The 13,898-nt window shown below is 34.3% G+C and overlaps 1 protein-coding gene across 1 annotated transcript in view; it reads right to left on the bottom strand.

The window, feature by feature from the left end:
• Positions 1-13,898, bottom strand: part of Rac1 (ras-related protein Rac1) — a 35,617-nt gene that overhangs the window by 7,626 nt on the left and 14,093 nt on the right. The window contains exons 3-4 of the mRNA XM_069841333.1: positions 4,207-4,324; positions 2,113-2,175 (exon numbers count right to left, since the gene is read on the bottom strand). Of these exons, the coding sequence (XP_069697434.1) occupies positions 2,113-2,175; positions 4,207-4,324 (181 nt within the window). The remainder of the gene's footprint in view (positions 1-2,112; positions 2,176-4,206; positions 4,325-13,898) is intronic.

The raw sequence follows: 13,898 nt of genomic DNA on the forward strand, positions 1-13,898 counted from the left end.
CAATATTGTGTGGATGTGAAACTTGGGCTCCAACGAAAAAACAGAAAGATAGAATACAAACGGCGGAGATGAGGTTCCTCAGACAAGTTAAAGGGTGTACAAAACTTGACAGAATCAGAAATGAGGATATAAGAGAAGAATTAAAAGTACAGCCTTTATTGGATAAAGTCAAGAATTATAGACAAAAGTGGATTGAACACATGAGTGGAATGAGTAAGGAGAGATATCCATTGTTAGCAAGAAATTATCAAGCAAGAGGAAGACATGACGTCGGGAGACCTAGAAAACGTTGGGCTGATGAATTATGAAGTCGGAACAGGCAATTCCCTAATTCTTGGAGTGATGGTGATGATGATGATGATGATGATGTTTAATAACCACACATACCGAGGATGCAGAAGCCATACTTCAGTACCACGTGCTTACGTGAACAACTACGAGCTCAAGTGACTCCAGCTTGTTACAAGAACAGACTACCTTAGTATTATTGTTGGTATTCATCCGCGTTCATAGTACATAACAAAATATAAAAGTAGCTTTTCTCTTACATAGCGTTTTACATATAAGTGAAGATATATGTTTCATTGTATTTAATAACTAGAATTCAATTTTTTTATTTTCAAATAATACAAGATTATGGTTTCCAAATATGAACTATATTTTCCTGCGTCATGTGAGTGTTTCAACGGGGAACCAATCACGGGTACGACAGCAACGTGCTTATGTTTACATTAGGATTTTTCTTACTGCAAAAACAGTATAGTCCTTGAGTTTCAGTACTTAAATTGAAAAATTGGGATCAGAAGAAAGTCCTGCATCTTGAAGTAGTAACAGTTTGGAACAAAAACTTCAGCATTGTTGCATGTAGTGCAGCCCAGGAATTATGGGATAAAGTCAGAACTATACATGAACGAATATCAGACCTTTGTCTTCATCTACAAGCAGAAGACCATGGTTCAATTCAAAATTCATTACACCAGTTAAGTTCAAGTAGCAGTCTAAAACAAAATTACTTGACAATCATGTTCCAGAAAATAGAAATGAATACAAATTGGCAAATAACTAAGGTTAAGACAACTAAAATAAGTTAAAAGAAGCAGAAAATACGAGTAATAGACTGAACAATAATGTTAAATATCGTTTTACAAAACGGTAATTTTTTATGAGACATATAGGCCTCCGGCTTACATGGGCAATAGGGAGAGAAGATGGGGATGGGTTAGTTGTGAGGTTCGATATGAAGAATAAACAGAATTATTTAAAGAAAAAAGAAAAAGAGGTAGACACCCCTGTATCGAAACTGTGCCAATCCCTGACGACATTCAACAGAAAGGGGAATACCGAAATTCACCTAATTCCTAGCAATTTTAAAAGGGAGTTGGAGTCTACGGCGAAAAATGGGACACAATAAACTGAGTTGTACTATCAGCAAGATAATGGTAAGGTTATGGAGTCTCAAAAGCAAACGGTTTGGCAAAATGAGGAAGAGTACCTGAGCAGTCTCCTAGAGGGACTTATATGAATGAGTACTGACAGCTAAGACGTTAGAAGTAGAACATTTTGTGATGGGGAATGTTTTTGAGTGGATGGACTTCTGAAATGGTGAGGGTGACTATGGTCAGGAGCTGAGAGTGTGGCCTATTTGTACAAAAACGGGCTTGCATTCTCCCAAAAAACAGTGAAGTCTTGTCAGAAAGTGACCTCTCTGAAGAGATGTCTACCCATCTCAAAGAACACAATCTTGTAAACTGTCTTTTACAGCTTTGCCAGCTAAAGTTGGAACTTGTATAACACAAGGATGATGTGTCATAAGCCAGGGGAAGATTGAATAAGTAGTGTGGTAGATGAACTGCAATGTTTCCGCTGATTCTGGTGTGAAGGTGAACAAGTGATTCCAACAAAATGACATTACGGCATGTCAAGCAGTATCTTTCTGAGTATGTTGTTTGTTGAATTCATGAAAAAACAAAATTTTTAATTTTTGCTATTATTAGATTCAATGATGTGGTAGACGTCTTTCCAAAGTTCAAAATCATTATGTAATTATAAACATTTAGAGAGATTATAAACATTATATGTATAATACCTATTAAAATAGATTTCAATACATACCTTTGCTCTTACATTCTCAAATGATGCTGGATTCACTAACGAGAAGCAAATGAGGAAAACATCCTGCAAACAAACAACATGGTTACTATTTGCAAATAAATAAAATATAACATACAGTAGCTGTCAAAATTACAGACCGACTCTCTCAAACAGTAATTTTCACGTAAAGCTGCTACTTTTAGAAGTTTCATGAATTTTTATTAAAAAAAAATTAAAAGCCTCATGCTTTTATGACTTCCAAAAATTAACTTTTAAAAATATACACAATATTTCCACTTACTTACTTATTGGCTTTTAAGGAACCCGGAGGTTCATTGCCATCCTCACATAAGCCTGCCACTGGTCTCTATCCTGAGCAAAATTAATCCAGTCTCTATCATCATATCCCACCTCCCTCAAATCCATTTTAATATTATCCTCCCATCTACGTCTCGGCCTCCCCAAAGGTATTTTTCCCTCTGGCCTTCCAACTAACACTCTATATGTATTTCTGGATACGCCCATACGTGCTACATGTCCTGCCCATCTCAAACATCTGGATTTAATGTTCCTAATTATGTCAGGTGAAGAACACAATGCGTGCAGTTCTGTATTGTGTAACTTTCTCCATTCTCCTGTAACTTCATCCCTCTTAGCCCCAAATATTTTCCTAAGCACCTTATTCTCAAACACCCTTAACATATGTTCCTCTCTCAAAGTGAGAGTCCAAGTTTCACAACCATAAAGAACAACCAGTAATAATATAACTGTTTTATAAACTCCAACTTTCAGATTTTTTGACAGCAGACTGGATGATAAAAGCTTCTCAACCAAACAATAACAGGTATTTCCCATATTTATTCTCTGTTTAATTTCCTCCCAAGTATCATTTATATTTGTTGTTGTTGCTCCCAGGTATTTGAATTTTTCCACCTCTTCAAATGATAAATTTCCAATTTTTATATATACATTTCGTACAATATTCTGGTCACGAGACATAATCATATACTTTGTCTTTTCAGGATTTACTTCCAAACCTATCTCTTCACTTGCTTCAAGTAAAATTCCCGTGTTTTCCCTAATCATTTGTGGATTTTCTCCTAACATATTCACGTCATCCGCATAGACAAGAAGCTGATGTAACTCATTCAATTCCAAACCTTCTCTGTTATCCTGGACTTTCCTAATGGCATACTCTAGAGTAAAGTTAAAAAGTAAAGGTGATAGTGGATCTCCTTGCTTTAGCCCACAGTGAATTGGAAAGGCATTTGACAGAAAGTGACCTATACAGACTTTGCTGTACGTTTCACTGAGACACATTTTAATTAATCGAACTAGTTTCTTGGGAATACTAAATTCAATAAGAATATCATATAAAACTTCTCTCTTAACCGAGTCATATGCCTTTTTGAAATCTATGAATAACTGATGCACTGTACCCTTATACTCCCATTTTTTCTCCATTATCTGTCGAATACAAAATATCTGATCAATAGTTGATCTATCACGCCTAAAACCACACTGATGATCCCCAATAATTTCATCTACATATGGAGTTTAATAATAATAATAATAATAATAATAATAATAATAATAATAATAATAATAATAATAATAATAACACTTGCAAATGGTTTTTAAGGTACCAGAGCTTCATTGCCGCCCTCACATAAGCCCGCCATTGGTCCCTATCCTAAGCAACATTAATCCAGTCTCTACCATCATATCCCATCTCCCTTATATCCATTTTTATATTATCTTCCCATCTACGTCTCGGCCTCCCCAAAGGTCTATTTCTCTCCGGCCTTCCAACTAACACTCTATAAGCATTTCTGGATTCGCCCATCGTGTTACATGCCTTGCCCACCTCAAATGTCTGGATTTAATATTCCTAATTATGTCAGGTGAAGAGTACAATGTGTGCAATTCTACGCAATGCAAATAATAATAATAATAATAAATGGTTTATGATTGCCACGAGACTAGGAAGATGACAACAGATTAAAGTAACAGAATAAATAATTAATATAAAAAATAAAGTATTCAGTTACAGATATGGCACAAATATTTACATAGGAATAGGTTATCTAATACATTCACACAATGTGTACTCACAGTCTGTGGATAGGACAGTGGACGCAATCTGTCATAGTCTTCCTGTCCTGCTGTATCCCATAGTCCTAAATTAATAGGTTTTCCATCTACCATAACATTTGCTGAGTAGTTGTCAAATCTGAAAGACACAGGAAAAAAACAATGTGCATATTGATAATAATTATCATTAGTAAATTATTTACCAAACAAGAATTCCCATTTTACCACGATTTTGAATTGGCCTCAATGTTCAATATGTATTAATGAAGAGTTAAACATGTCTCCTGAAAACTTTTTATTTATTTAGTAGCAGTAGCAGTCACAATAGCAGTAGTACTATCATTTTCCATAACTATGGTCCTGAACACAACTATGGTCCATGATACAACCATTCAAAGAACACAATAGAAGTAACATAGACCGTTCGTAGATAGCTGCAGTGACTTGACTTCAAACTGAAGTACAGCAAAAATATAGATAAACGAAGTACTATGTTATGGAGTACAAAATTTGAAGGGTTGTATTGTGGACCATAGTTATGGGAAATGACGGTAGTAGTTTATTTAATTATACTTTCAACTTAGGAGGTTATTCCGCATAGAATTTAATGTGGACAAGAAATGGCCGACAATTTTGTCTAGAGTATTCTACATGGGACAGGGTTCTTTCACATGCTGTAAATCTATTACATAGGGCCCAAAGGTTTAATTACTTCTCAAAAGAAGCTGCCCTTTAAAATTCACAGCTCTTAATCACGTTCAAACCCACAAACCCCATACCCCAGGTCCAACAGCTAGTACAAAAACCTCTACACCACCAAAAATGTATATGGTATGTGGGAGAAATGTGCCTATACCCGTTTTTCTTAAAGCTGGGACATCACAGTTTAGCGACCAAGCTTGGAATTACAGCACTATGTTGCCAATATGGACGATCACGAGATCAGCTGATTGAGCTAGCAGTTGATATTAGTTGGCTAATGTTAAAAAATATTGACAACTGATGCGAAAGTACAGAACACAAAAATCGACAAAGCATGAAACACGAAATATATTAATACTGACGTGTGCACAACAAATGTCGCCAAGAGAGGTACTGAGAACTCACCACATGGGAACTGGAACTTTGGCAACTCAACAGTTGTTACCATAGCAACAGGCCTCTCATGTTATGTGATATTCAGTTATTTTTCTGATCACAGCACTAATGTCATGTCCCATATTTAGAAAAAAACAGGTATAATATACAGAGTGGATACTAAATATCCATCAAGTGAAGATCATTGTGTGACTGAGAATGTAGGAATAATGAATTTGAAAATAGAATGTTCATTGCTAATATAAATAATTGAGACGTTCTCTGGAATAATAACTTAATGTACGTTACATCGTTTTTCCGTTTCCAGCATAGATAGAATCCTTAATAATTTATCATCCTGCTGATAAAATATTATTTCCCTCTACAAACATTTGAATGTCATTTTTGCGCAATGCTGTTAGACTGTACCAGATCTGAAATGTTTGATGCTCTATATCTCAAATTCAAGATTTTATAGTTAAGTCCTTGTTCCAGAGAACAGAATTAAGGCTCATTCACAATGAAAATTAAACATAACGTACTCATTAACTTAAGAATATAAAGTTACGGTAAAATCAAGAAGTCATACCATCATTCATGATGGGAACATAAACATAACAGCAAACATACTTGGTAACCATGGAAACATAACAACGACGCCATTTCCTCATATTCTGTCGTATACTTCAGAGCTCCACGATTGTGTTCTGTTTGCAAATCACGTAAGCATAAGCATGAAAGTTTGGAGTTTGCAAACTTCCATGTTAACATCTTACGGTAATGTTTATGTCAATGCTTACGTGAATGATCCCATTTGGTACCCTGGGTGCAAACTTCTGTGTTTATGTTACGGTTATGTTTAATTTTCATTGTGAATGGGCCTTTACAGAAGCTAAGTTAAATTACTTAACAATCAAATTGAGTAAGAGGTACGCTGATCCAAAACACGATGTAATTAATGTATAAGCACAAGAAACTAATCTAGAGTGTTTAGAATGATGCACTGAGGTGCTGTGACATGTATTCGATATTGGAATGAGTAAGAATTTTGTTTTTCAGGAGAACGCATAGCAACTCACTGGGGGAAAAGACAGCAGAAAGAAGATACAACACTCTCGTTAATGTTCGAACACTGCAAATTTTTAAACATATTTTGGCTTACACCTTTAATAGATGGATTACAAAACAAAGGTATAATATTTTTAAAGTGGGTGGCCTACTCAAGAAAATACATCAGTTTGTAATGTTTTCTTGGCATATTTACTCAGAAAATTAAAACAAAAGTAATCACAGTTGGTTGCCAGTAAATAATCTGATATTTCTTGTACATACTTCTCAAATATATTAACCAGCAGCAGAGCATCCATCCATGTTCACAGTGTCACTTATATTCTTTTTTTTTTTTTTTTTCCCCACACTTCATTAGTGACATAAACTGTATAATCTTTTCGCTGTAAGAAAAATCCTCTTCATTGGCTGCTGTTTGGCACCATAGATTCTCAGTACGTGTTCCCGCCTACTGTTGTACATTCTGTTTCATGTTAAACAATTCCTGTTACTCGTCACGTAGGCCTAACCTCACTACTATGGATTCGTTTGCTTAGGAAACATTTATAAATACTGCAATTAAATTATTTTTAAGTCTTATGTCTTCACATGGACAGTTGAGGATACAGAAGACATATTGCAGTACCACGTGCTTACGTGAACAACTACGAGTTCAAGTGACGCCAGCCTGTTACAAGAACAGACTACCTCGGTATTACTGTTTGTATTCATCCGCGTTCATAGTACATAAAATATAAAAGTAGCTTTTCTTTTACACAGCGTTTAACACGTGAGTGAAGTTAAATGTTTCATCGTATTTAACAACTAGAATTTATTTTCAAATAATATAAGATTGTGGTTTCCAAATACGAACTATATTTTCCTGCGTCATGCGAGTGTTTCGGCTGGGAGCCAATCACGGGTATGACAGCAACATGCTTATGTTTACATTAGGATTTTTCTTACAGCGAAAACAGTTTTTTATAGTATACCAGGACTGACTGCTGCAAGCAAAATTCTGCTCGCTAACATGGCAAGATTGCTGTGCATCGATACTCGCACCAGTTAACTGCCCACCAGTGAGCAGAGTCCTCATGTTAGTGCATGATGGGTGTAAAGAAATAATAACATTCTTTGTTGATTAGAGTTTGTGAAAATAAAATGGATGAATGTAACTGCATTATACAACAGTTACTAACCAGTCTTTTGGTAATCAAAATAATAATTTGAAAGACAGAAATAATTGAAAAGGAAAGATCTACTCTGGCAATAACAACTTTTACCACAGAAACAAAAACCTGTGTGCGACATTTTAACCAAGAAAAGTATTTCAAGAGACCCACGGCTTTGTATAGTCGGACCATCGGATCTGTGCCCCCGTAAGATATGCGAACTAATTCCTTCTCAGCCTCGGTAATTCATTTCTCTCCCTGCATTCCTATCTCTCTCCCTTTCTGTCCCTCACTACTCACAATTTTGGCCTTCTTGCGGGACAGTTTACAATATTTGCACTTGCAGTCCAGTGTTGTCAACTCAACATGAATACTATAGCACGGAGTGGCGAAAGAAATATTATTAAGCAAGTATGTAATAGCATTTTGCGATGAAGAGAAACGAACGGGTCAATATCTGTTTCCTATAAATCAGGCAACGAAAAGAGCAGCTGTGATCACAGGTGAGGCTTATTTTATTTCAATTGATTATGTATTAAAATTACTTACTTAACTAATACTAATAATACAACATTTTATGTAATTTATATAGACAGGTCAGAACTCCTAATAAAGAAAATCAGGAGAGAGGGAGTCTGTGCAGGAGATGAAAGGCTAGAATCACCAGAGAAGAACAGACCATAGGGAACTTTTAATTATTATTGTAGATGATATGAACCAATGTATTTTAAGAAGAAAGATACAAGAATTTTATACCGTTCAAAAAGAAGTTTCAACATTGAAGAAATTACTGAAGCTTGCGAGAGAAGTAATAATTTCCAAGGTTGGAGAGAAGAACTATGGAAAGTGATTCGAGACATGGGATTTAGGTTTAAAAAATGTAGAAATACAAGATGTATTTTGATTGAAAGAAATAATCGAGGACCAGTTGTTTATGACAACGTTTGACGGAAGTTTGGCAACATCCCTTTTCGGCAAGGTTCGTGGCCTGCTGTTTAACGTGGTGGGAGGAAAGCGGGTGGAATGGAGTGGGTACAGGCGTTAACTTTTCCAAGAACGACAGCGCTGAAGGGGCACAGATCCGATGGTCCGACAATAGTTGTACGAATTTTGTTACTATTTTAGTGTAAGGAGAGTCATATAAACAGTTACCATGTTTTAAAATAGTGACGTGAGCTTACAGTACCAGACATTGGCTCTAAAATTGCTTTGTAGAAGTTTGGAAATACCAGAATACAAAAATGTTTGGTGTGGCATTTAAAATAAATTGTGACAAAGAACACAATGAAGAGGTTAAAAGCAACAGATATTTAATGTATAAGTTGTTTAGTAGAGGTCGAACAAAAACTCCCTTTCTGAGGACGTGATAAAAAGAGTGACTTGAACAGAGGCAATTTTGGAGAATTTCTCCACTACTGAGCTGAATGAGACGAGAGATTACATAACCATTACGAAAGTTCTTCTGTTTGCCAGAACGTCCTGTGACATTCAAAATGACTTGACTGAAGCTGTATTTTCAGTTGTAAAAACAAAATCAAAGAGTAAGTGAGAAATACATCCTTGTGTCTTCTATAGTCAATGAAGCAACTGATGTCAATCACAAGTCACAGAAGCATTCCATTGAAACAGGGACAAAACACGTGAAATTTCAAATTGGAAACTCAGTTAATAGTTTGCCTGAAATCACTTTTATATGAGCCGTTCAGAGCAAAAGTGGTGTAAGTCAAAATTGGGAAATGAGGTTTAAAGTAAAAACTGTGTAAAATATAGCGCAAAGTAGCAATTAATATGTCCTTCTTGCTATCCACTGACTACTAATAGCTTAAATAAACTGAATATTAATTGCTACTTTGCGCTGTATTTTACAAGAATGTTTACTTTAACTCTCATTACCCATTTTTGACTTACACCACTTCTGCTCTGAATGGCTCATATAGTTGATAGAAGAAATTTCTGTTGATGCAAACGGATATATTGTTTTTAATGTTGGACAGTTTGGTTTTGAAAATGGTGATATTATGGACTGTGATAAACAGGTGGTAATAACATTAGTTTCGGTTAAGCAACAGTAGTATTCTAAACTAAACAAAGTGCTGGATTCTTGTAATAGCAAAGGTTAAAACATATGAATTGAATATATAATGAGCAGATATATGCTTAATTAGGTACATAATTTTAATGTCCCATATATATGATAAGAGAAATTAATTTATTAGGTTATATGTATTGTTTGCTTTTGTTAAAATGTTTTATTCCAGCTGAAAGAAAAGGAGTGATTTGATACATGACATATTTTTTTTTTTTTAATTTTAACGTAATATTTGAAACCATTACAACCCTCTTTATTTATTGTCCTTTACATGACAAATTTCACAGAAACTAAGAAAAGTACCAGTTCTGAAACAATGAAGAAAATCAAACTAAAGAAGCAAATTTAAGATATTGCAGATCCTTCCTTTATGTTCACACACAGTGCAGAAAAATAAAGATTCTATAAGTAATGCTGATGAAACTTTATGAGGTAGGCTACTGAATCAAGAAATAGATATTATTTGGAGTGATGGACCCGCTGCATCTGAATAAAGAACAAATACAGTGAAACTTCCCAATAGCGGACACCACCAGGGAAAAATTAAATGTCCGTTATTGAGAAGTGTCCGCTATTTAGAAAATCGTTAGTATGTGTACAGTACATCAAAATTTCTCATACATATTCAACACTATACTCTATAGTACAGTACCGTAGATTGTGAGATTGTTTACAGTATTCATCCAGAGAGAAATCGTACCAATAAATGTTTTGTAAATGAAATAAACATCAGTCACTGTATTACTTCACCTTACACAAAGAAATCTAGAATTGCATTCTCAGTGTAGGCCTATGATTTTAAAATAACATCCTTGTTTTTCAAAATTTCACTAACCTGAGTTTTTCCCAAATAAAACTTTGTGGCCAGCTCACGAACACTTAATTTCTCTTTCTTTGTATGCTTCACAATATCCACTTTCTCTTTTAGAGACAAAAGTTTACGTTTTTGTGACATTTTTAATGTGAATGTACTTCCGAACACTCAACTTGACAAACTAAGAAAGTACGGACTGCTCACATACAGTATCACAACTAACAACTGTGCTGCTTACCTTCAATAAAGTACAAGAACGTTCAAATGCACGATAATGATTGTTGCAAAGAATTCCGTTTAATTTACAACCGTCTTTTTCTTTTTTTTCTTTCACGCTGTCCGTTATTTGGAAGTTTTAATTGTTGTTGGGAGATACATTTCAGTGTCCGCGTCCGTTATTAAGAATATCCGCTATTTGGAAGAATTTTATCATAAGGGCCAGGGGAATTTTAAAATGTCCACTATTGAGAGGAGTCTCCTATTGGGAAGTGTCCGTTAAGGGAAGTTTCACTGTATATGGTTCATGTTCTCAAGGTTTCAGCAAGCAGTTAGCAGAGGAATTTCAGTTGAAAGTGATTTCCCACTTCACATGGTAAGGTTGGTGGCATGGGAAGTAATGAGTCAAGGCAATGTGAAAATGGAGCAGCGTGCAGAAGAATTTGCACAGTTAGAGAACTCGTCCCATCAACATGCATTATGTACATTTCTCAGAAAGAGATAGGAACAGATAGAAAAAGAAAAACTTGGAAAAGAATTGCCACAGTGCCTGGAATAGCGTCATATTATGTTACATAGGGCAAAATCAGATGGTAAATTTTCTTCAAATACCATTCTTTGGAGACTGAGGAATCTGTTCTACCTCAAGTCTGAAAATCTGTAAAGGTGAGTGGCGTTTTATCAGTTTACAATTAAGTGAATTATGCTGGAAATGTACATGGAAATTTGTAGAATGGATGGAGTTCAGTTGAATGTTATGGCACACGCAAATAAGTGACCTAACACTCCCGATTGCATTACTTATCCTTTTAAGGATGTGATTAGAAAGATTGGCCCACTAACTGTGGCTTCTAAGTCTCGTCACTGCAGCACATTAACATTTTCTGAATTCTTCTAAATAATATGAATGAACAATTTAATTGTAAATGTTTTAATATTTCTAAACACATTTGTGTTACCTGAGTTAGTAAAATACAGTTTATAATAGCAATTGTATGCTGTAACTCATATTTAATAATCCAAAATTAATGTTTTATATTTTTATGCAGAAAGTGGCCAAATATGACATACCATGTCCCATACGCGACACCACAAACTATTTTTTTCCAAAGAACTACATTAACAAAACTGTGCCTAACTACAAACTAAATGTCCAACGAAGTGTCAAGATCTATGACAAAAAATTTTAATTACTATCCAGTTCATATTTCACAGAAATGCTCTATTGAAGATGAACATGTAGGCCTATATTATTTTGAGTCATTTGAGTGCAAGAGGTCAAATGACTTTATTGTCAAACGCCTGGCATTAGAAAACAACAACAACAACATATTATTTTGGAAATTTTGATGTCTGTATATGACATAACATTAATTATCCGAGGTCATTGTTTTCATCTTAATTTAAACATTTTACCTGCCTTTCTGTTTGTAATCATCATGTGTTTATATGATACAAAGTAAACATTTTTACTTTAACATTGCTTGCTTGTAAAACGAAGTTCTTTCTTGTCATTTTGAGTGCAAATGTCCCATACTTGACAATGGAATGCTCCCACAGCATCCAATTAATGTTAAATTATGGCATATATGATTAAATAACGAGTGAAAGTTAATCTGCTGACGATATAGCAGCACATTTCATTGACTTAATTTCGGAATTTGATTGTGAAAAAAAAAATAGTAGCACAAACTCATTATGGTTGTTGTGTAATGACCAGAGTGCACAATAGGCTTCCGAAATATATAAAGGACAAAATATCAAACCGCAATTTTTTTCTTTCACTAGGCACATAAGCTCAATTTGCTTTTACAACAATTGGTGGAATACATTAAGGAATGTAAAGTTTTTGAAAAAGTTTTCGGTTTTTCAACCTTTTATTTTTCAAGATCATCTAAAAGAAAACCATCTTATAATGAATTCTATAAAAAATGCCTACATTCAGTATGTTCTACAGGATGAATTTATACAGAAAAGCTAGTTAAAACTATCTGGGAAAATAAAGAAAAATTGTTAGAATTGAGTCCATACTCTGTGATCCTAAGGATTTTAATAGAGAAACTAGAATATGTGCTAGAGGTTTCGGTACTACTCTTAATGATTTTAATTTTAACTTTTTGCTCAGATTTGATGAAATTCTACGAAGAACAAAAAATTTTGTTTTGTATCCTACAAAAAAAAAAATGAATGATATAATATGTTGTTGTTTCCTAATGCCAGGCATTTGACAATAAAGTCATTTGACCTCTTGCACTCCAATATTGAATGATATAATATATAGCTCCGAAAAAGTTTAAGGATACCTGTATGAACTTTCTGAAAGATAAACATAACAACTCTGAACACTTCTGAAGAGGAATTTCAATGTAGATCAAGCAACAAAGTTGACTCTAAAACAGCACGAATTTACTGTATGTTATAATGACAGAACAACTACTTATTGTAGGATATACTTGAAAGTTTAGGATACTATAATTTGCCATTTGAAATTATGGATTTTCAAACATAATAAAACTTGAGTTCCTGTCTCTCACAGACTCGAACTTCGAAATTTACTCAAAAGTTTTCCCAGGAGGTGCTTCTTTCTGTTCTGTTAATCGTTAACCATTCCAACTAAAAGTAGCTATGTTGAGAGAAGTTTTTCTGTAATAAAAAGGATTCATGCAAATTCAGAAGCACTCAAACTGATGATAGAATATCTGAACTAATACTCCTTGCATTGAAAAAAATCTCTTAAAACATTTCACAACACAGAAAATTTTCATGACTGGGATAAATATTTTCGCAGGTAAAAAAAATGTTGACTGGAACTTACCTACAAATTTCAAAATCAAGAAACAAGTGGAACAAAATGTAGTACAAAGAAGAGGAAATGATGAGAAGATATTTATAAACAATGAATAAAATTTTATTTCAATAGAGGTATAGTCTTACATTGTTCACTTAAATTTTGTTTAGTGATTTAAAATACAGTCGATTTCCGATAATTTGTGACAGGGCCGGATTTAACTATAGTGCCATCCCTAGCCAGTGCTAAAATTTGCCACCCTCCAACTCCCACGAACAAGTTATAACCAGCTATTATACAAGTCATGTTTAGTTTAAATAATTTTTAAATGAAATGTTACAACTCAGAAAACAATAAATTATTAGAATCAAAATACATACATCTTACTTGTGAATTATAAAGATTTCCTTCACACTTACTTCACAGAGAAAGCATTGTTGATGTCATCAAAGTTGATCTGACGAAGCACATCAGACTCGATGCAAAGAAACATATTCAAACTTATTCATT

Source organism: Periplaneta americana, chromosome 12 (genome assembly GCF_040183065.1).
Source record: "Periplaneta americana isolate PAMFEO1 chromosome 12, P.americana_PAMFEO1_priV1, whole genome shotgun sequence".
Lineage (NCBI taxonomy): Eukaryota > Metazoa > Arthropoda > Insecta > Blattodea > Blattidae > Periplaneta > Periplaneta americana.